Here is a 24,712-nt window from a genome sequence, read left to right as displayed (position 1 = left end):
ACTGAACCAAGGCTTCCCAGCGACCTCCCGCAGCAGAGAGAAGATTTGGACCTGGGTCTCTTAGATTCCAGTCTGAGCATAACAAATGCACAGTTTCAAGTGGCCTTTTGTTATATGATGCTTTTAGTAACTACCATTTTTTCCACCATTGCCTCTTCCCATTTTTCTTGTTTGCTACTTTTAATTATTTATACTGCTCATTTCATACGGAAGCTGCTTCAAAAGTCTTTGGCTGAGAGGCATGGCCAATTGTTTATAGAGACCAAGCCAGCAAAACAAGAGTCATTCCCTTCTCACAGAATACACTGCCATGAACAAGGCGTTATTTTTACACAGTATAATAATCTCATGGGTGTGTAGGCCTGGGGTACGTTCAGGGTGCATTTAACATCCAAGTCTCCATATCTATCTCTTGGGATTATAAACCCATTCTGCAAAGCTACCCTGGTTCCCCACCTCTAACCTTCATGACCAAACTACGGGCTTCACACTGTCTGGCAACCATCGGAGCCAATTTTCTCATCGGCATTCCATTTCATGCCTGAAGTTGGCACCAAGGGGGTTGCGAAATGAAAACTGGTTTTTTTTCCAAATTGCCAAATTCCAGTTGTCAGATTTTAGGGACACTGAATTTACCCTTCTCTAGCATAATTTTTTAAAAAACAAATCCCCATATACTTCACCCAGCTTTTGGACTCTTAACTACTAATTTAGGCATTTCTGTACTCCGTTCCACAGGAAGCTGATAGTAGACTATATGTTCCTCCACCACAGAATACACCATGCCAGACCTTCTTTGTTGTAGAATGGTCTGCCTGGGTCCTAGTGCCTACCTAGCCCTGTTTCCTCCCACCCCCACTCCCCACAATACGTTTAAAAGTTTGAAAGTAAAAATACATTTTAGCATGCATGCTCTTGTAATCAAAGTCCCACATTCAATAATGCACAACATAATAATTTTGACAAAAGCAGTGCTTAAAAATGAATGATAATTCTCATATTCGTTTGGGACTATATTCTAATGTGGAAGCATTCAACTTTCTTGAAATGCTGCACCTCAACTGACCGAACTATCATCTTTCTGTGGGACAGAGTACAGATGTTTCAAAGTTCAAGATTTGGACAGAAGGGAACAGAGAGACAACACCCTGTACAGCATGGCAACCAAGCATGGCATTTCTCACTTCCCTTTACAAAGAGTTCAGTGACTTAAGAAAGCATCATGAAATGGGTCTGAAAGTTGAACAGCAAGAGATTCCGCAGGTATTCTGTTATATGCGTGGAAATACATGGTGTGTGTCCCCCACCCCTCACAGCATCTTTCCAGGCTGAATGGAAAGACATGTTTACAATCAGGCATAAACAGTGGAGCGGAAATAGCACAAGTCTAATCCCCCAGCAGGATAGGAGAGGCAAGCAGTTTATCCTCCACCAACCCATTTTAGAGGAACTTTTCTGTGAGAACAGGCTGTGGGTAGCCAGCAGGACATAGATCAGGTATAAACATAAGATCCAGTTGACTTTAAAAGGCTTTTGGGTGCTGGCTAACACCTGCGTAGAAGGTAGAAAAAGTCACCTACTCTGCATTGTTTCAAAAGTAAGGATGAGAGAATGTTCCCCATGTTTTTTCTTATTATATTTTATTTATTTTACTGTCTACTGTTCAGGTCTTTCACATTTGCTGTTAGTTTTGTGGATTCACCTCTGTTAATATCTCAGGAAGGAGCTGTGGCTAAGTGGCACAGCATCTGCTGGACATGCAGAAAGTTCCAAGTTCAATCCAGTTAAAAGGGTCAGGTAGTACTCAGAGGCGTATCTAGGGAAAATATAGCCTGGTGCAAAATCTGAGTATTCCGGCCCCTACCACCCCAGTATGGCCGACCGCCCTCCCCCACCCAACCAAACAACTTTTTTCACCAGGTATTGAAATCAGTGTATGGATGTGGGGAGAATTTTCCACCCCCACATGACTAAATGGCCCGGGGACTTTTGACCCCATATTTCCCCCTGGGCAGTATGCCCCTGGCTGGACACGCAGAAAGTTCCAAGTTCAGTTCCTGGCATCTCCAGTTAAAAGGCCCAGGTAGTAGTAGGGGCAGAACACCAGGCTCTAAGTCAGTGTAGTGTACAAATGGACAGTGTGGTATAGTGATTAGGAATGGAGGGCTCTAATCTGAAGAACTGGGTTTGATTCCCCACATGAAGCCTAACTGGGTGATCCTGGGCCAGTCACAGTTCTCTGAAAATCCTCTCTGCCCTACCTACCTCGCAAAATGTCTATTGTGGGGAGAAGAAGGAACACAATGGTTTCCTTAAAGCAGAACAAAGTAGATTATAAAAACCTTCTCTTCTCATGACTTTCCTATATATCATATTTATGCACATATCATTTATTCATACAATACACATTTATTTGGCAAGCATAAAGGTTGAAAAACACATATTTGGGAGAGGAATTTGGTGAGAGGGACCAGAACGGGGCAGGAAAATATCCATTTTTATCTCACTCTTTTCCCAAGAAACTCTTTTCCCAAGAAACATAAACCACACACTCGCCCCCTAAACAAAGACCTATGGGTTTGATCAGCGGAAGAGAGAAGTATAATCGAAACGGTGCTTGTGTTAAAATGAAACAGCAGGGAAGAGAAACTTGAGCTCGTCGACGTTTCGAAGATAAGAAAGGGCTTACCCTTTGAGCTGAAAATATGTCAGAAAAACATAACAATCCTACCATCTGTTATCACCGTTCAAAATGAGCCTCACCAACATGTGAAGAGGCAGGTTATGAACAGCATGATGCCTTAATGTACCTATGTGTGGGTTTACAGGGATGCGCACTCGAGAAAATATGCATCTACCACCCACCGGGAGATTAACTTCCAGATCAAGAGTCCCGAGCTGGTGGGTACAACGGTGCCCATCAAATCTTTTCTGGCCCCCATCAAGTGTTTTTAGAACATGGGCATGAACAGGTGGAGCTTCTGCCCTTTAAGAAGATTTGATTGGCTGAACACATTTTTTAAAAAAATGTTCTCTTGGCAGCAGGGTCATCTTAACAGCATCAAAGACCCCTGGACAAAGCAGTGCACTGGGACCCCTACCTACACAACCACTCACAGGAATAAACATGTAAATGCTTGTACATGCTCCCCATGTATGCACTGACAGAGCATGTTGAGGGTAGATAGCAACCTGGTTCCCACAATAGTGCTGCTTCTTAACAGCAGTCGGATTGGGCCGTTTATTTATTCAGGACCTTAAAGTAGTTTTGCATACAATGGTGAGTGCCGGATAGGAGTTAGCATTATTTAACAACAAACATCATCTCTCCAGAGGCACAGGGGAGTGTTTTAGCAACTTGCAGGACTACGTTGGGCAAATATTTAACTTTTGAAACAAGGTGGCAACCCTGTGAACAATATCCGTATTCCGACCATTAAACCTTCCCCTTGTTTGACCAGGGATCTCCCAACGGTTAAACATTACCTAAACTTTTCTTTCTCCCCCGCAGCTGCTTGTTGCATGGAATAGTAAACATTGAATCAAGGGTTTCCACTGTATTAAAAATACATAAATAAATAAAAGACGGGGAAGAGAGCAGAGGAAAGAGATGGGCAGCCCAATCCAGAGTGGGGTGGGGGCCAGACCCCCCGCTGGAGCCAGTGCAAGGGGCAAATGACAACTCACCCAGGCGGCTGGGCATCACATGGTTCTGCCCACATGGCGCCTGACCCCGAAGCTACTGCTTGTTCCTAGGCCCACCGATGCAAAAAGGGGGTGGAGCCAATTTTTTTTGTGGCAAATCTCCATTATCTCCTCTGGGGGATTCTTGGAGGGGTTTTCCTTCTTTTTTTCCTTGGAGAAGGTGGGGTGGCGCCAGACAGTCAGCCCACTCTGGATTGGGCTGAAAATTAACAAGTTTTTTCTCAGTCTTTTTTTCTAATATAGTGAGCCTGATAAACATTTGGACTCGAAATCACAGTGCCCACATTTTGTTTCACTCGCAGTAACCATAGCCTGTTAACCAAAGATCTGTAAGCCCTGTATTCACAACTTCTTAGTTGTAGACTTAGATTCTTCCATGCTAAGTAGCATGTCGGGCAACAAGTGCTCCCCAGCAGTTCCTGCCTTGGGCGAGTGTTTGAGCCTCTGTGCATTGAATAAATGCGTGAAGAGAGATAGCAAGCATGAATGCACCGGCCCTGACCCCCTTGTCTCTGCATGATTGCCAACTCATTAATACAGTGCCTTCACATGTAGACTGTCCGTACATATGCTCCCTTCTCTATGGCTGGCAACATGTGGAAAGCTACGGTGTTTCGGCTTCCCCCTTGTTTCGCTTCCATCTGCTCCCACCCTCCTTCCCTCCAGTGAACTTCTGCCGTCTTCTTTCAGTAGATTTTCATACGGGTAGAACTGCTTTCAGAAGGTTAGTTATATATTGACATAATTAAAAGATAGCAGATAAGATAGCTAAAAAGATAGTTAATAAGAACTGCAAAACTCACCCTGCAGACTGACATCTGATTGGTTGTCAGAGTGCCGGTCTTGTCGGAGCAGATGACCGACGTGCAGCCGAGGGTTTCCACCGAAGGCAGACTTCGCACAATCGCATTCTTCTTGGCCATCCGGCGGGTGCCCAGCGCCAAGCAAGTGGTAATGACGGCTGGAAGTCCCTCAGGGATGGCAGCCACGGCCAAGGCCACGGCAATCTTGAAGTAGTAGATAGCTCCACGGAACCATGAGCCCCCATGCACGGGGTCGCTGAAGTGGCTGATGTTGATGACCCAGACAGCTATGCAGACCAGGGAAATGACCTTAGAGAGTTGCTGACTGAATTCATCCAGTTTCTGCTGTAAGGGGGTCTTCTCGGGCTCAGTTGCAACCATCTGGTTCCTGATCTTCCCGATTTCTGTGTAGACTCCCGTGGCGATGACCACGCCAACAGCTTTTCCAGCAGATATGTTGGTACCCTAGAGAGTGGGAGAAAGGGAATGCTTATTCTCATGGTGTACAATCACCCATCACTGGTAATGGTTAACAACTAAACTGGATTTGAAGGAGAATGTATCCAGTGCTGATCTTGCCTGGTCTTCTAAGAAGGGTTTGGATTTTTACCCCACCTTTCTCTCTTGTGAGGAGACTCAAGGTGGCTTACAAACTCCATTCCCTTCCTTTCCTAACAGACAACTTGGGAGGTGAACGGTGGAATAGGTCGATCACAACCCCGTTGCTGAGCAAAACAGGCAGCCGTGAAAATACTTACAGAAAACAGCATGTTCTTTTTATCCTGGTTGACAGCTCTGGGGTCTGGAATGGGGTCTGTGTGCTTGACAATTGACACAGATTCACCTACAAAAAAATGTGGGGATAAGTTATTTCCTACTCCAGTTCTACAGAAATGTTTGTTTTCATCTACAGCACAACTGTATGCATGCCAGGGGCTGCTCACCCCCAGGGGGGAAAACGTGCCCATTTGAATCAGATTTTCTTTCTTTCTACCTCCGTTGGATGGTTCAAGATCCCCCTTTCCTCCAGCTTCCATACATGAGGGTCGCCAAAAGCAGAGAAGGAGGAAGAAGAGGACCAGTCAAAAGTCACCCATGCTTTCTAGCCAAACACAAGTCTTCCAGATCCTACACTGCCATTTTAGCCTCTACAGCATAATGTATCTCAGAGGAACCATCTGAGGATTTATACCCCCACCTTTCTGGGCACTGCTTCACTGAGAGCTTCTTTCTATTGAGCATCATATTGTAATTCTCATTTGTATCAGGTTTCTGATGCTTCCGCTGCTGTGGAAGTCAATTTGGGTTGAAAAGTGGGATAAAATCTCGAAATAAGGGTTTTTTTTCACATTCAGGTAGCGCTCACTCAGTTGATAACCAGCTGGGCTACTGGCAATTGACACAACAAATCTGATAAATTAATGCCAACCCAAACAGGCTTAGTACAGATCTTTTGAAACGGGCTTTTTATGGATCTTTATAATCCCACCTGGCTTTCTGCAAAAAGTCTGTGAAAGTTCTTGCCTCTTGAGAGTGTTATGGGGGCTTCAGTTATGCAACTGGGCTACAAAGGTCACATTTCCAAATGCTTTCTCACTTTAAAAAACCCTCCCTCTATGCAGTAATGGAGCACATCAGGAAAAATATAGTCATGGTCAGGATCTCTCCTTGAGGGGCAGACGCGTCCTTGCGTTTGGGTAGAGGAGTCTAAAAAATTTGGCAACCTTTCACTTGTGGTATCATAGTTCAAAATTCTAATAATTCCATTCAGTTATGACCTGGTATATACATACAATAAGATGAGATGTCCAATTAAAATTACATCTGTGGGCTGCAAGTGGGGAGATTTTTTCTACAGTGTTTTCCCATTTAAAAAAAACCCTAGCCCATCAGGGAGGAAGAAGCTCTAGGCTATTTTGCTTCCTAATGTTCTGTGTTTCTACTTACAGGGAGGTGGGGTTTTCAATCATTTAAGCAGCGTTAAAGGTGTGATTCCCCTAATCGCTCTGCCACTTTAATTGCAACCTTTCCGGAGTCAGTGCTCACCTTGTGCTTTCTAGACCGCACTTACCAGTAAGAATGGACTGGTCTACCCGTAACGTTGTAGATTTGATCTCAATGATCCTGATATCGGCAGGCACTTTGTCGCCAACTACAACGGAGGAAAAGGACACATTATCAGAAGTGTCCATGTCTGAAATTCATCACGAGTAGAAGGCAAGGCAATCCTACACAGTTGAAAAGCGTGCTAGCAGGAAAATGATTTTGCAGTCCTGTCGCTGAAATGTGGATAATGCTGTATACCAGAGGTGTATCGAGGGAAAATGTAGCCCAGTGCAAAATCTGAGTTTTCTGTTTCCCCACCCCCACGGGTGGCCACCCTCCCCCACCCTGACCAAACAACTTTTTTTGCACCAAGCACAGGAGTTACAGAATCTCAGAGCTGCCATCAAAAATCTTATCACTTCCTCTGTACCTCAGACAGCAAGGGGTATACATCCCAGAATGTGTGATGGACAGAAACACCTGAATGATACAAGATTTCAGGCAGATTTACAGAGGAGGACATGATCCTTGAGGTACCTTAGTCCTAGCCCGCTCTGTCCTATCAGCACCATGACAAACTTGTAAGCTCTCCTGAGATATTAGACCAGTCGCTTGATGACACTGGGCTTCAACATCAATTCATCAATTTTATTGCACTGAGCCCAGGCTTTTACAGTCTACAAGGATCTAAAAACACATAAATCTACATACTAAAAATCAGATCTGCTAAAATTCATATAATACGTAATTTCTCAGTTGCAACCCTCTTGAAGAGTCTTCATATAACCAAATATATAAATTAGAGAGATAAGAGAACCTTCTAAACCTTCTAAAGCATCCACCATGTTCCTAAATTGTAAACGAGGCAAAAGAAAATGGTTCAGTTCATTTAGTGGTTATCTTTGCACTGATATTTTTTTTAGCAGCCACAGCAAAAATTGCTGTCTTATGGGTCACGAAAGAATCCACCTCTGATAATAAATATGTCCATCTCAGAGCAAGAGTGCAAACCAGTTAGTATACTAGGCTTTAACATGGATGTACAACATTGGCCACTATGACTGGCAAGTGATACAATGCCTGTGGATTGGCTAAGCCTGCTTTTAATCCCTCCAATCACAGTATACACACATTTATTTTGAGTAATACTACCAAACTCCTGGTGGGGGGTAGAAGGCAGGGCCAACAGCAAGACATCACTTCTAGGGGAAGACCCTGGAAATGATATTGGTCCTCTCTAGGAATCACCTGAAATTCTGTGATTTTACTTTACCAGAGAGTTTCAGGCAATTCCTACTGAGATGTGACATCACATCCAGGTTCCCTCCAGAAGTGATGTCACACCATCAACAATGGCAGCCATCTCTTGCCCTGAGTCTCCCACTGATTTGAATTGTGTTAATTAATACCAGTCATTTTGGACGGGTCTTTGGACTGGATTGACACAATGGCCCACATTTTGTGTCTTGTTCTTTCACAGTTTTATCTTGTTTTGATACACTGGATGTGAAAAATGGCAACTTTGTTTCGTGTCGGTCTGTATTTGCAACTTTTAAATCTTTAAATGTTGTTATTTGCTCTCTGGCTTTATCTGGCTCGGGGAGGGGGATGTTCTTAAATGTTCACTATAAATACTTGTTTTAGGATTTTATTGTAAGCCATCTCAAAAGTATTTCAGAAAGGCTGGATATAATTGCTTTAAAAATGATGACGCTTGGCCTCTATTGACTAGTCAATGAAGCAGAACTTTCTGTCAGACGAACTTCTGGCTTTACCTTCTCCAGCTCAAGCCTCTAACGATCATCGGTTGACTATAAACAACTATGCTGCCTTATTATCTAAAAATCGTTATGTTAAAAACAAACTATCGAATCAATGCAGCGCTTCTGCAATTTGGCAGCAGGGCTGCTAAGAGCCAGCCCACGCTCACAGATAAAGATTCCCTCTGTCTTCCCACTCCTTCCAGATTCAATCCAATCATCACATGGAAACAGATTTCTCATGGCAAACCACGGTGCTGCAAAACTGCTGTAAAATTGTTATAAAGTGCATTGCTGGAAATTGCAGCCAAACAGCACCTGTGACAGATAACTCTTAGAGACAATAACAAACTAGTATCAATTTAGGTCTTCCATTTAATTGCCAGAGATAGGGAATTATTTGCCTCCAATCCCTATTTTCCATTCCTTGGAGGAACTGAGTAGTAGAAGAAGAAAATAGCATCCACATAGGGGTGGTCTAGGAATCCCCCAAGATAAAAACCACGGATACTAGGTGAGGAAGCACAGAGAGTCATCCCAAAATAGGGTGACACACATTGGGAGATTGAGAAGTCAGAAACATAAGGAACACTGGGATGCTGTGTGGTTTCTGGGCTGTATGGCCGTGTTCTAGCAGCATTCTCTCCTGAGGTTTTGCCTGCATCTGTGGCTGGCATCTTCAGAGGATCTGAAGATGCCAGCCACAAATCTGAGCAATGGGAAGAATGCTGCTAAATTCTGATCCTTAACTGGCTCCACAGCACACCAGTGTTCGACCATGAAATCGACAATATAAGGCACACTGTTGGGTCAACACCATCACACTATTTCTGTGGCAAACTTGAACGTTATGTCATGTCACTCTAGGATTCTGTGACAACTCTATAGTTTTACCACAGAGTTACTGCTAGAACTTCCACTGAATTCTAGAGCTACATGACACCATTTCCAGTTTCAACCCAGAAATGATGTCACGCCATTAACACAATGGCAACTTTTGTTTTATTTCTTCTGTCAATCTAAAGGGCAGTGACAAGGGGATGGCATGTGCTTGCAGAAGACACCGGTGCAGTGGCAGACCTGGAAGAGATGTCACATACTCCACAAACTCTGCCCTTTTCAACCTTTTTTTTTTCCTCTTGCAAATTTAGGGGCCACATGACACGCACTCTGCGGCTCTCTCACTGCCCGATATGTTCCCTTCAACTTGTATAGAAAAATAATTAAAACCAGCAGGGTTTTAAGAAATTGGCTTCCTGAGCCAAGCTCAGCAAACCTTCACCTGTATGAGTTCTGGCTGGTATTTAGATCAGCCAACAAAGTTCACCTCTGGATACTATCAAGTTTAGCTGCCAGGACAGTCTTATTTATCTGAAGTGGCCTGTATCCTTTGGGATTCCAAGCCTTGGGAATCTCATCAGGCATTGGTATTCCCTTTTCTTTCTTTTAAAAAAGGGTTTGGAAACTTACCAATTTTTTGCTGTGCGATCCAATTTTAAACAACTTATTCATCCAGTGCTTTGATTCAATTGTCCTGCTGCTGCACCTGCTCAGTTAGACAATGTTGATCCTTGGATTTAGACTTGAATTGTTTTAATTGCCAATTGTTTTATTTAAAGCTGCTTTGGGAGCCGATATGGCTGAAGGGTAGTGTACAAATATTCCAAGCAGGTAAATAAATCCCTATACCTTTCAATCCTATTGTATATCCGTCTTCCTCATTAGCTTTGCTTACCCAATTATTTTTGGCATGCCCTTTTCTCTGTTGTACTCATTTCACTGGTGACGGCTAGCATCCGGGGGTGATGCTTTGAATCGCCTTTTAGTTTTAAAGTTGGCACTTTTAATTGCATGCTGCACTGAACTGCATCCTGGATTGGTCAATCCAGAGTATATGAATCTAAAACGCTACAAAGAAAGAATCCGACCATGACAGAACATGACACTGTGGTAGATGCTCGACTGCGGACATGTAAAAGTTTTGTGGATACCCTAATGGTGAGGTTCTCTACACTTCTGCCCACACTATTATCATCTAAGTATCCAGCGTGGTGTAGTGGTTAAGAGCAGGTGCACTCTAATCTGGAGAACAGGGTTTGATTCCCTGCTCTGCCACTTGAGTTGTGGAGGCTTATCTGGTGAACCAGATTAGCTTGTGTACTCCAACACATGCCAGCTTGGTGACCTTGAGCTAGTCACACTTCTTTGGAGCTCTGTCAGCCTCACCTAACTCACAGAGTGTTTGTTGTGAGAGGGGAAGGGAAAGGATTTTGTAAGTCCCTTTGAGTCTCTTTACAGGAGAGAAAGGGGGGATATAAATCCTCCTCCTCTTCTTCCTCTTTCTCTTCTTCTTCTTCAATGGGTGCAGCATTTTCCACAGTGCCAAACAATAAATCCCCGTCCCTAGAAGTTCACAATCAAAAACACAGTCCAAAAGAAACAGGAAAATGAGAGAGGAAAATAGCAAAACTTTGGTATCATACCTGCCACTTCCACAATATCACCTGGGACAATGTCTCGCGCTCGGATCCTTTGGACTCCATTCCTATCGGCCCTGATCACTTTCCCCATCTCTGGTTCATACTCTTTTAGGGCTTCGATGGCACTCTCAGCATTTCGTTCCTACAAACAGAGCAAAGAGAAGCCAAGTTTGGCAGAGGGCATCCATAATTACTTCTTCCTGTTTTTTTTATTTTCACAACAATCCTTTGAAGTAGGTAGGAATAGTCACCCTTGGAGACATATGGCTGAGCTGAGACTCGAATCTGGGTAACTTTGGCTTAAGTACAGCCTAATCACTGCACTACAAAGGAAAATGTGGCTGGTTACGTTTTTTACCATTCCAAATGGAAAGGAGGGTTATTTTCCCCTCTGATTCTTGCAGCTGAACAAAACGAAGGCTGGCACATTGTGAGTTTATTTGAAATGTATTGAGTTTCTCCTTCCATCTCTGTCCCATTTGGAAGGGAAAAAATATAGTCCACCCCAGGTTTTCTTTTTCGCATAAATACACGACACTACCTTTTTACTCAGACCCTTGGTCTGCCATGATCAATTGTCTAATTTGACTGGCAGAGGATCTGCAAGGCTTAGTTGGAGGTAATTCACGTTATGAGCTCCCTAAGTCATTAATCAGAGATGCAGAAGACAGAATTTGGGATCCTCTGCATGCAGACATTCTACTACTGAGCACTGACCCAGCACCGTCAGAACCAGTGTGGTGGAATGGTTAAAAGTGGCAGACTCTAATCTGGAGAAGCAAGTTTGACTCCCCACTCCTCTACATGAGCAGCGGACTCTTATCTGGTAAACCAGGTTGGTTTTCCCCACTCCTCCACATGCAGCCTGCTGGGTGACCTTGGGCCAGTCACAGTTCTCTTAGAACTCCCATAAGAGACACCTACCTCACAAGGTGTCTGTTGTGAAGAGGGGAAGGGAAACTGATTGTAAGCAGAGAAAGGTGGCATCAGGTAGAGAAAAGTGGGATGTAAAAACTAATCCTTCCTTGTTTTTGTCAAAAGAGTTTATAAAAGCTTTCTTTGAGCTGAACTGCTCACACATTTGGTCTTCGATATGTTACAGTGGGATTTTTTGTCCATGAGAAGAAAGACCAATTCTGTTCTTTTCTTTCTCTCTTTCTTTCGGCAAACATCCTTGTCTTTTTTAAAAATTGGTGTAAAACATTTATTAGTCACCTAATGTTGGAATCCCAAAAACTGAAACAAACTCATGTATAAGAACAGTAGTTTATTGAGTATTGAGGATCTTCTCTGGTCATGCCAGAACTGAGGTTTGCCCGCGCAAAACCCAGTAGTTAAATCAGCTTGCACCCCCCCCATCCTGGGAAAACGAGCCCTAAAGGAACTGTGAAAGAGATAACAGTAGAGATGGCCAGGCACTGACCTTGAGCAGCACCTGGTACAGTATAACATCATACAGAAGACAGTTGAAAGTCAGTTAGAAATGCAATTAACCCATTCCTCCACCCCCAGCATACAGAAAGCAGCAATAGCAAAATCCCCTTAATAACAGGCCTCCTGACACATTTCTTCTGTAAAGAGCTCAAGGCACAGTCAAAATACATTAAAAAAAACTTCAGCTATGAGAAAGTACCTAGTCAATTCTTAGATAACATATTTGTACTATCTTCTAATCCTACACCTTACTAGTATTCTAATACAATAACCTCAATCTAATATTTTTACTTTTCCCGTTACGTTTGTTAAATAATCTTCAAGTAGCATTATCTAATTTCGTAAATGTTCCAATTTCTTTTTAAAGTCTCTTCATCTTCTCTTAATTTCTTTGCCTTTTTAGATATGGTTGTTTAATACATTAAATTTCATCGCCGATTGCTGCGAAAAACAGGCACCCGTTTTTAACAGAGATCCTTCAACTGACTTTTTGTTAAACTGTTCAGGCAAGGCAACTGCAGATTGAATTCAGCTGCACCAAAAAATCTCAGGTAGAAAAGCCCGAGAATGTCCTCTGACCACCAACCAGCAGCAAAAGAATCAAGGTCAGCCACACCTCAATTTTCTAAAGAAAGGGACATACGGTCATGCTGTACCTGCCACACTCCTACCACCGCATTAGCAATGAGGATCATGATGATGACAACAGGTTCCACAAACGCCGTTGTGGTTTCTTCACCTTCCTCAAACCATGCTAAGACCTGTGGAAGCAAGAAAGAGAGTCAAGAAAGCAACCCTGTTTCCCTTAGCCAACAAAAGAACAGGAAGAAAACAGGAGACACAAGCTGAGAAATCCATTTCTTTATGTCGGAGAGAAGAAGATGCTGTCAAGTAGTGGCGTAGCGCCAAGGGGACAGGGCAGAGCACAATGCACTAGGCACGCACTGGTGCAGGGGCGTGGTGTGGCGGGTGAGGGCGTGGCAGTCATGCAGTTCCCCCTTGCTCCGGCCCTGCTGTCGAGTCATAATCAATTCACAGGGACCTCTTCCACAAGGCCAGTCCACCCCATATAGAGTAAACGAAGGCCACAGACATGAGGAAACATGAGAGACAATGTGGTGTAGTGGTTAGTATGTTGGACTAGAATCTGGGAGACCTGGGTTTCAATTCGCACTCTGCCATGGAAGCTCACTGGGTGACTTTTGGCCAGTCACATACTTTCAGCCTAACCAACCTCGCAGGGTTGTTGGGAGGATAAAATGGAGGAGAGGAGAAGGATGTAAGCCACTTTGGTTCCCTATAGCAGAGGAAGGTGGCATCTAAATGAAGTAAGAAAATAAATAATAAAACTCCATCTTCTCACGGGTGAAAACAGATTATTGGCATGGGCTGGCAAAAGTCTGCATAGCAGCGGAAGATCAAAAGGCGATCTTTCCCCAAAATTAGATGAAGAAACTCTAATCCACACAACAATAACTGCAGGAGCAGAGAGCCAGCATGGTATAGTGGTTAAGAGCAGGTGCACTCTGCCACTTGAGCTGTGGAGGCCTATTGGGTGAACTAGATTAGCTTGTGCACTCCAACACATACCAGCTGGGTGACCTTGGGCTAGTCACAGTTCTTTGGAGCTCTCTCAGCCTCACCTACCTCACAGGGTGTTTGTTATGAGGGGGGAAGGGAAAAGAGTTTGTAAGCCCCTTTGAATCTCCTATAGGAGAGAAAGGGGGGATATAAATCCAAACTCTTCTTCTTCTTTGCTCACAAGCTCAACATCAAGCCCTGCCTTTTAAAATTAATTGCCGCCCTTCGTTTCCAAAGGGTACTGGTGCTGAAGGCATCACGTTGAGGTCATTTAAGTGCCAGCTGGCGATCAACCCACACCCACTGACCCAACACTGCTGGGCTGCTTGTGTGTGCCAAGCTGCCAGTCACCGGCCCTCCAGCCATTAACCTAGCAACTCAATTTGACTTCTTCCCCGCTTGTTGACCTTTAGGGAGGGCTAGGCAATTTCATTTCCTTCAGTGGATAAAGACAGCACAGCCCTCTCTCTAAACACTACACAGCCATTAAAACTAAGCCCGGTTTTAACTGCAAGGTACTTGAGTGGAGCGGGAGCAGGTCAACATGTCAGGCGCAAGTCCAGGTGGATAATTCATTTGTGCTTTTAGAAGGCAATGATACTATCTCCTTGGGTCAGCCATTCAAAAGAGCAGTACTAAGAGTGCTGCTTATTATTTCTTTTTATTATCATTTCTTTTTATTATTTGTTTTCTTACTTCATTTAGGTTCAGCTCCCCACTCTGCCGTGAATGGTGGCCAGATGACCTTTGGGCAGAGCGACATTCTCTGCCTAGCCTACATTACAGGGTTGTTGTGAGGATAAACTAGTGAAGGACAGCACACCATTACATAGCTGCTTTTGGTCTCCAACGAAGAGAAAATCAGGGTATGAATATCCACAGTTAAATATTTTCGCCCCTTTCTAAAACCTCAAGAGTCAGTGGGGTGGGCTATTTCACTGGCTTGCTTGACAGCTACTGCTATTCACTTTGCATACATGAATCCCATTTCCTTTGTTATATATCCTCTTTGCTTTACAAAGAAGACTGGCAGGATTTTTTAAAAAAATAAATACAAGTGACAGCGAAATTCGCATGCATTTCTGAGGGAAGGTGTTCTCAGCTGCAGCTGGACCTCAGCATAACAGAGGGCGCCAGGTTGCTTCTCAGTCATCCTGTTTCCACCAGATTTCCGTCAACCAGGCACCAGTCACATCTTCCCTTTGCCCCATTCCACCAAGCCCTACCCATCAGCGGCCCGATTATGTCCTCTGACTCCCTGGGGCCAGGTTTTGGCAGATCGGGCAGCTCTAACTCTTGGGTGCTCCAAAGTGATACCTTCATTATGGACAAGCAATTGTACGTGTCATCTGTAGGGCCTGGAAGACCCCTTGCTCTGGCCAGACCCCCCTCTCTTAAAAGCCAGATGCATTCTTGCCAATGTGCAGTGATGAACCCACCTGGACAGACCTAGAACTCTGTGGGACACAGCTGTGAGTCAGCCCCAGAAACATTAAGGCCAGGCATTTGCGTGTGGGGGAGGGAAGGGGATCATATGAACATGCGAAACATCCTTATACCAAGACATAGGTGCTGATCCATTTAACATAATATTGTATGACTGGTGGCTCTACAGAGTCTCAAGGCCTTTCCTATTCCTACTGAGAACCTTCAAGAACAATTCTGAGGATTGAATCTGGGACTTGCTTTGGGCAGCCAACTTCTACTTCAGACCTGGATTTGGGTTTGCAAGGCCAAGCCTGGCAACCAGCAGGAAGGTGGGGTGGCCGGGACATGATATAATGATATAATTTCTAAGGAAAATGAAGAAGCAACAGTAGCTCTAGGAATCTCTGGAAACTCTATGGTTTATCATAGAATTTCTGGTGATTGTTAGAGCTACCACAATTGTTTCCACGTTTCCCTGGAAAGTGATGTCATCATGCTCAGGGGCAGGCAATGGGAACTTTGGAGTGGGGGGCTCCCCCAATCCAAACAGGGGCTTGGCAGTCTTCCTGGACTGGTTGTTGTCTTGGGATTACAATCGATCTGCAGACTACAGTTCCCCACGAGACAATGTCAGCTTTGAAGGGTAGACTGTTTGACATGACATTCACGAGAAGCAATTTCCCCAGGTACTCCTTTCCAGCACTTTCCCATACCCCACTGGCAACACTACATTTTCTTAGCACAAAGCAGGCGCCCTATCACTAAGGCAGACCTCTCCCCAACTATCAACCTGATATACTAAGTACAGCCATTGGTCCATCGGGCTCAGTACCATTATATTCTAATGCCATAGAATCATAGAGTTGGAAGAGACCACAAGGGCCATCAAGTCCAACCCCCTGCCATGCAGGAACACACAATCAAAGCCGACATATGTTCATCCAGCCGCTGTTTAAAAACCTCCAAAGAAGGAATCTCCACCGCTCTCCAAGGCAGTGAATTCCTCTGTCTAACAGCCCTGACAGAAAGTTCTTCCTAATGTTTAGGTGGAATCTCTTTTCCTGCACCTTGAATCCATTACTCCGTGTCCTAGTCCCTGAGGCAGCAGAAAACAAGCTTCAGAGACTAGGACATGAGTATAATGTAGTCTGGCTGCTGTATGTTTTCTGGGCTATCTGACTGTGGTTCTGGTATCAGCCCAGAAAACACACACCATATCCAGTCGATTTTGACCATGAAAGCCCTCAGCCTTACCTATACTGTCATCCTTCAAAGTCGCCATTTTTTCCAGGGCAACTGATCCCTTTAGTCTAGAAATCAGATGTAATTCCAGGAGATCTCTAGCCCCCACCTAAATGTTGGCAGCCCTGCCTGTGGCTGGGGTGATGGTGGTCAGTACAAAGCCTGCTGAACAGCTCTCGCGTCTGCTTAGGCCAATATGGTCCCCTCCCACTCCACAGTAGCTGCAGCACACAACGATTCATGGCACTTCTCCAGATGCACACCAGGCATGCAACATCTTGCCCCTGCTGCTGCCATTGGTTGCACACTAAAGCTCTGAAAAAGGTAATTTGAAAACAGAGGATTAAAAATTGACTTACATAAACAAGTGGGAGGTGGCAGAAGGCAGGCCAAAATCTGTTGCCCAGTATTTTTCCTGGGTAGAAGTACAATTACCCTGAGATCCCCCAAGCCAGCACTCAACCGCTGTCTCACATTTGCTATGACTTGAGAATAATTGTTCCCAAGTTATTGTTTCTTCGTTATTTCTCTCTCTCTTTTCCCTTTTACTTTGTTCTCAGGCCAAATTCCCCCTGGGGATCTTCTGTGGACAGCCGCAAAGCTTAATTCTCCTTGTGCAGGTAGAAAGCCAACTCAAGAGCCAAAAGGAATTGGCCCCTGTTGTTTTAATGACACATTTAGAAAAGGAACAGACCAGTTTGTACAGGTGCTATTTAATGCCGACTGAGCCATTCAGCCCTCTTTGTTTTCATGTTATCAGACTGAGTAATTGGCTTTAAGAAGAAAACAATGGGGTGGGGGAATGGAAGCCCACCAAGAGTAATACCTCTTTTATTCTGATATTAAGACCCTGCGGTGAAATAACCCCACAATTGAACATTATTCTATTTAAAATTCAGTTTATTACAAGAAGTTGTCAAAAGGCTCAGCTTTGGTTCAGTTTATTAGGAGAAATTTTCCAAAAAATCTCCAACCTTGATTGCAAATCTCTAAATACATATTTTGGCAGATTTATCCACTTCTCTGTGGTGTTTGGAGGACGAGAAATGGCAAGCAAGTATAAAACACACTCTTCACAAGGGAGGAAATGCATAAACATGGCTCTATAGAGTGTTTTCATTTGTGATTTTGGATTTTAGGAAATCCACGCTTTCTTATTCGGATTCATATGCCCTAAAACTCAATTGAGGAAGCAACCATTCTTTATTCTCAGAAACACAACTCCTTACAAAAGGCAAAGGATCCGATCAAAAAATCTAGAACAGGCATGCACAGCTAGAGACTGAGAAATTAGTGCTGGACCCCAAAGCTCAGAAGTCAAGCATGTGCTTGAAAATATAGAGGGTTCCAAACTGAATTCCCTGGGGCTTGGAACGAGTGATGCACAAGGGTCAGGGATGACACCTGATTGATTGAGGTGCATTCCTAACTCCAGACCAGAGCTATAAAATAGACCATGATTGTATCTAGATGATTGAGATGCACTCCTGTCAATGTAACTGCTTTTAGTTACACCTGTTTTGCCTGATAAATGTTACCACTGTGTTACCACTGTGTTAATGGAACATTCTTTCCTTGATCTTGTTCTAATGATTTCACCTGCTTGGTAGATAACCGGGCTTATCCCTGACACTCTTCACTCCCATGGGAAATGGGATGTTTCCGTTGGTCTGTGGAGGTGAAAGTCCAGGTGGCTTTATCTATATCTGTTGTCAACCCTGGGGCGCCTAGGCTCTGCTGTAGCTCTTTCTTACATTCTTTGGGAAAACGGAAGTGGGGACTGGTTGTGGATAAAGAGGGCTACTGAAGCCAGTTCTGGCAAAACTGACTTCCTGTAAGCTAGGTGTTTCGTTACCTTCCAACAAATTCTACTTATCCGTTTATTGATCCAAGGCTTGAGACCTAACAATAAGTGGAAACAGAGTTATTACAGTTCTGTTTGTCCATGATCGTGTGAAACACGTAGTGTTTTCTTCTTATGTGGCAAAAGGCTCATTGACCTACAAAAGGTGCTCAAGTCAGTCCTCCAAGGCAGCTCATCCCCAGAGGATATGCTAATCTCCAACTGGCAAACCTCATCTGGCCCACCAACTTTCGGAGGGGTTTTCTCTCACGCCTTCAGTACTGCTGCAGCCAAGTGGCTGTTTTAGAACATGCATAGGAAGTGGTGGAGAGCTGTGTGAATGTGTTTGCCCCCTCTGTCAGCGCAATGAGCACCTCCGTCGGCAGCGGGGACAAGTGCTGGTGGCGGCTACCTCTCAACTCCGTGGTGGCAAAGCCTGGAAGTCGGGGTAGCTGTGGAGTGGCACTAGCGTCCGCTCAAATGCTGGTGTGAGGAGAGGATGAGCCAGGGCATTCTCAGGGTGGAGTCCATGCTAGTCAGCTTCCATGGCTGTTCCTTCTTTCGCTCCTGAAAGCTGACAAGATTGGGCTAGCTTGGGTTATCCAGGACAGGGCTCACTTCACTTAGCCGCTGAGAAATAGCTCTGTTAACATTTGCCCTTTGGATAGGTCCCCTCACGAGCCGGATCACAGGGCGAGAGACGGCCAGGCAACGTGAGTTTTCGGCCCTGGCTCCTACCTGGTGGAACGCTCGGCCACCTCACATCAGGGCCCTGTGGGATTTTGATGCAATTCTGCAGGGCCTGTAAGGCAGAGCTGTTCCGCCAGGCTTTCCAAAAACTGGAAACTGAAATCGAAATTGTAAATTGTCTATTCTCAGTGCACTTGTTGCTGGCCCAAATCCTCGTTCCTATTTGCTTCAAATGGCATCTGTTTCCGTTCCTATTCCAACTCTGCTTTGAAATTAAGCTTTTAGTTGATTTTAATTTAAATGTATTTTAACTACCGGTAGATTAAATTAGATTTATATTATTTTAACTGTTTTAATTGTTTGTTTTAATTGTTTTATTTAGTCAAGTTGGGGGTTATTTACTTCTGTAAGCCGCTCTGAGCCCTTGTGGAAAGGGCAGCATACAAATCAAATTAAATAAACAAAGTATGAGACGCACACCTGGGCATGGCCAAAGTTCTGTTTTTGCATGCCCTTGTCTCCATTTCGGAAGGCGTTTTGCATTGTCAAGCAAGTTAAGCAAATCCAACTGTGCATCCCACCCTTGCAAAGGCAAATGCCCGGCAGGTGGCTTTCTAAATTCCTTCAGAAAACCCAGGTTGAAAAATGAATATACAAAACATGAATATACAAACCTGAACCACAGGTTCAGGGTATTGCCTATTTTGACGGGCAGAAGTTCACAAAGGGCACAAAAAGATCCCCCCTCCCCCCCCCCCCGCCAGCTCCAGCACCGGCTACCTCCTTTGAATAGAGGTGCCAGATATGGAACACAAGCCCTTCTGTATGAAAAGCACAACCGGACTTCCCAATAAGAAGCTGATCGGTGCAAAATCAGACTCATCTTAACACCAGGCCAGCAGTAGCTCTCTGGGGCAAAGGGATCTTTTCCATCATAGCTATTAATCTGAGATCCTTTTAAAAAATATGCAATGCCTGGGCCACGACCAAGCAACTGTGAATACAAAATTGGGGCTCAGTGCAACCTGAGGCATGGTCTCTCATTGCAGCTGGCCTGATGGATGAAAAAAGTTCACTGCCTCAAATCTGCAGCAAAGGATAGTGTGGACAGAACAGAAAACAGTGTGTGGATCATATCCCTTCCGAGTTTCAGTGACGAGCTATGGAGGAGAAATCTATCAGTGGCTACTAGCCATGGTGACTAAAAGGAACCTACTGGAACAGGCGGCATTACTTGAAGGAACAGAAACACAGACGCCGGCCACCCTCCCACCCATGCCCCCAAAATACATTTTTCAGTCAAATTATTGCTGCAGAAACACACAATTGTTACTGCGGCAGTCCCTTGTAAATGTCATTCACTCCTAAGTGCTGCCGCAGAGTATCTTCTCCTTAAAGTATCTTCTCCTTAAAGTGACATGGCAAGTTTGAGATGAAATTGACAAAGCTGGTCCAATTGTCCCTGAGCATTGCAAACTCTACGTGAAACTGACAAAGCTGATCTATTTGCTCCTGCTGTGCCTCAATGTTACATCACTAGTTTAAAATGTCAAAAAGAAAAAAAAATAAACTTCCTTTCAAAAATCAAGAAGGAGGGGGAGGAGAAAATGGCTGAAGGGGAGGCTGGGCAACTACCCAGGGGCATGAATAAGGGCCAGATGTTTGGTGGGGTGGAGAAATAAATACACGATCACACATTTCAACATGATCGCACATTCAAGGGAAGCTGGCTTGGAAATGGATAGGAAAAAACATTGTAGTAAAAGTGCTTGGGAAAATAACAGAGGAAAAATGAAGGAAAAATTATTCTGAAACTGAACAGAGGAAAAATGTAGACAACGCAAGGGAAAAATGTAGCATTTGGCAGCAAGATTAGTTGTAAACAACTCATGTGGGAAAGACTTTTATCTTGTACAGATAAGGCAGAACTGCACTGTGCAATGAGATCCAAATGTCACTTATTTTCTGTTTATAGATCACTGACGATTTGGTAATATTTTTGTGGTTCATTTGGCAAGTTGCATCCCTTTCCATTTCCGTCTGTACAAAAACATTTATGGATTGTGACTGGATTCATCTGTTTGGCAGATTACAACTTGAAAGTTAATTAAAAATAATAGGAAAGGGAGAAACATTACCAATTCTCGTTATTGTTTCACAGTGGGTAAAACCTGTGCCTTGCAAAGAGCTGATGTCTTTAAAAACAAAGCTAAATAAAGGATGCGGGGGACAGATGGTCCCACAAAACTTTCAAATATTTCTGACATGGCATCTTTCCTTTGAAGCTTCCACACCACCAGGGCACAGAGTTATATTTGTTCCTGTCAGAATGATAGAATATTTTCACAACCATCCTGAACTTAGGCATTCATCTAGAAATGCTCCCCCCTTCCTGGGCTAATATTTTATCTACAAATGCTAATGCTGTTTACCAGTCGGCAGTTGTATGTCAGACTTCTCCCTCCGCCCGTGTAAACACCACGTCTCCGCAAGTAGAAAACTATTACCTTAGGGAAAGAATTCTAGCCAAGTCCCCTGGACAGTGTGGTGTAGTGGTTAAGAGCAGTGGACTCTAATCTGGAGAACCAGGTTTGATTCCCCGCTCCTCCACACGAGCAGCAGACTCTAATCAGGTGAACAGGGTTTGTTTCCCCATTCCTCCACATGAAGCCTGCGGGGGTTACCTTGGGCTGGTCACAGTTCTCTCAGAACTCTCTCAGCCCCACCTACCTCACAAAGTGGTCAGAGGAAGGTAAGGAGTTTGTAAGCTGCTTACAGGAAAGAAAGGCAGAGTATAAATCCAAACTCTTCTTCTTGCTCTTCTTCCTGACATCCTCTCAATGTATAAATTAAAAACATGTTTTTATCATTCTATATGTATGCATTTTAAAATCTGTTTTATTGTTTTGACTATTCACCACCTTGGGTGTTTTATTGTTTTGACTATTCACCACCGAACCGGCTGGAAAAGTGACATAAAGATGTTTGAAATAAATGTTAAAATCCCTGCATGTAGAAATGTAACATGGCAAGGGAAAGCGGCAAGGTTAGCTCTTCCTGAAATGCTGATTCTCCTTCAGTTATCAGTCATTTTGAAGGAGGACAGCCTGCATCACTGATGCTGCCCGATATGACTAAAACATCCCTGCAGGTAGAAACCTAGGGGATTGTGAGAAAGACTGTAGCCTGAAATGCTGGTTTCCTATAGCTGTCAGGCACATTTAACGTGAGTCAGACCCATTTGGCAAGTAGGGGAGAGAATGGCAGCTCGGTGACAATTATTAGCCTACGAGAAATATTCAGATGGGTGATTCAGACAGGCCTACGACATTCAATTTACTCATGCCTCTTGTTTTGAAAAAGAGTGGGTTGGCACATGGGCAGTGCATCCTTGAGGGACAGAGTTGTTTAAAGCAAAGTCGGCTGGTGGGAAGAGATGAGCCAAGAGGAGCCAGATAGTAAAAGGTTTGTAGCAAAGTCAGGAAAGGAAGATAGAAACCGACTATGAGAAGGAAAGAAAAAGTGTGTGTGTGGGGGAAATAACAAGAAGACTTTTCAGGAGCAAGGCGGTCCCTTTCTGGGACACCTTTGACTAAGAGGGCAGGATCTTGCAACAGCACAGGCCTTTGGACTTTCAATGGACAAAACTCACTGCCGAAAGGACAGGGATGGTGTCTAGATGAAATGGATTTCAAAGCAAAGATCTATGAACAGCTGGGAGCATGATAGCTAAGTGAAGCCTCCATGGTTGGAAGCAGCATACCTCTGGATGCCAGTTGATAAGGGACAAATGAAAGGAGACCTATCTTTCCACTGTGCCTTGCTTGCGCGCTTCTTATTAGTCATGATAGGAATGGAACCTTCATATTTAGGGACAGTCTATCTTAAAAGCACATGGCTGGCCAGCAGGATTATTCTTATTAGTCATGACAGCTAGGAATGGAAACTCCATGTTCAGAGACCACCTGCCTCTTAGTTGCTGGAGATTAAGGAGGGGTGTTATCTTTGGCCCCTTCCCCACACGCAAAATAATGCGTTTTCAAAACACTTTCATAACTGTTTGCAAATGGATTTTGCCATTCCGCACAGCTTCAAAGAGCACTGAAAGCAGTTTGAAAGTGCATTATTCTGCATGTGCGGAATGGGCCTTAGAGCCATTGTGTTATAGTGGTTAAGAGCAGGTACACGCTAATCAGGAGAATCGGGTTTGAGTCCCCACTCTGCCACTTGAGTTGTGGAGGCTTATCTGGTGAACCAGATTAGCTTGTGCACTCCAGCGCATGCCAGCTGGGTAACCTTGGGCTAGTCACAGTTCTTCGGAACTCTCTCAGTCCCACCCACCTCAAAGGGTGTTTGTTGGGGGGGGGGGAGGTAAAGGAGATTGTAAGCCCCTTTGAGTTCCCTTACAGGAGAGAAAAGGGGGATATAAATCCAAACTCTTCCTCCTCCTTCATGCCCAGCTTTTGGATGTCCTAGGGGTATCTAGCTGGCAAAACGCCAGAGCAGGTCCTTTAGTCTGATCCAGCCGGGCTCTTCTTAAAAGTCGTATGCGCCCTCAGACCAGACTGAGATCGGTTCAGTGGCCTTTAGCAGAGGGCCTATGCTAGATTCATACGTGCGACTGTTGTTTTTCCCCAATTCAGACAGGGACGATGAGACTAAATGCTGCTTGGGGTGGTTTTCCTCCCCACGTGCGGGCTGACAGAAATCTCGTTTTAATTTTAACACCAGAGCTGGCCTCTTTCCACGGCATCCTCCCAACTGTGTGATAGCTCAACATCACATGCCGTGGAATGGATCGCCAGCGCAGCCCTCCAAAACCCCAAGAAGCGCAGATGAATCTCAGAGCAGTCGACTGACTCATCCCAGGAGCCGACCAGATGGGCCCCTTAAAATAGAATCTGTGGACATGCAGAACTAACCGTCTGGGAAGAATCTCAAGACGTTTGGGAATGGCCTTGGCTTAGAACACAAGAGGATGACGAGACCAGGGATCCATCTAACTCAGTTTTTTTTCTCTCCTTGCATTGGCAGAGGCTCTCCGGAGACACAAGCAGAGAAACACCAGCTGCAGCCCCAAATCCTTCCGCTGGAGATCCCAAAGTAGCGCCTCCTGCTTGCAAAGCGCCAGATGCGCCTCTGATCCCACAGATTCTAGCAAGCCTCTCCTGTAGGCTCCCTTTCCACTTCACCAACCTTCCTTCCTCTAACCAGTCAGTTAGGACCGCATAGCGGTAATTTGGTTCTCTTGTGTAGCAACAAGAGGTGGCAGCGCAGAGATAAACGCAACCTGAACTGAATCGTATGAACAACTTTCTATCCTTAAAAGCACATGGCTGGCCAACAGGACTATTCTTATTAGTAATGACACCTAGGGAGCTGCTCCTCACTTAACTTCATTTCTCCCACGAACTGGAATAAAAACAGTTGCAGAAGTTTGAATTAGCTGCCAAATCTTTCCTGACCTGAACCAGTCCCATGGCCGCTGCTGAACCCAGTCTGGAATTCAAAACAAGAGGATTCAAAGTATGCTTCGGTTCCCTAGCTGTCATCGATAGAACGACATTACCTACCTTTTTATTCAGCTCTTCCTTCAATGTGGAAAGCGTGTGCTTTGCCCCTCCTTCGTCCTGCCCTCACGATAACCCTGTGAGGCGGGCCAGGTTAGGAGAAACATTGGGCCAAGGTCATCCCATGAGT

General features: G+C 44.5%; 1 protein-coding gene across 1 annotated transcript in view; it reads right to left on the bottom strand.

Moving 5' to 3' along the window:
- Positions 1–24,712, bottom strand: part of ATP2A3 (ATPase sarcoplasmic/endoplasmic reticulum Ca2+ transporting 3) — a 99,505-nt gene that overhangs the window by 30,495 nt on the left and 44,298 nt on the right. Inside the window, exons 4-8 of the mRNA XM_048518939.1 lie at positions 12,885–12,989; positions 10,798–10,936; positions 6,580–6,660; positions 5,267–5,352; positions 4,509–4,973 (exon numbers count right to left, since the gene is read on the bottom strand). Coding sequence (XP_048374896.1) covers positions 4,509–4,973; positions 5,267–5,352; positions 6,580–6,660; positions 10,798–10,936; positions 12,885–12,989 — 876 coding nt within the window. The remainder of the gene's footprint in view (positions 1–4,508; positions 4,974–5,266; positions 5,353–6,579; positions 6,661–10,797; positions 10,937–12,884; positions 12,990–24,712) is intronic.

The sequence above is a fragment of the Sphaerodactylus townsendi genome, linkage group LG16, assembly GCF_021028975.2.
Source record: "Sphaerodactylus townsendi isolate TG3544 linkage group LG16, MPM_Stown_v2.3, whole genome shotgun sequence".
Classification (NCBI taxonomy): Eukaryota; Metazoa; Chordata; class Lepidosauria; order Squamata; family Sphaerodactylidae; genus Sphaerodactylus; species Sphaerodactylus townsendi.
The sequence above is the reverse complement of the archived record's forward strand: the minus strand, read 5'-3'. Positions and strand labels throughout refer to the sequence as shown.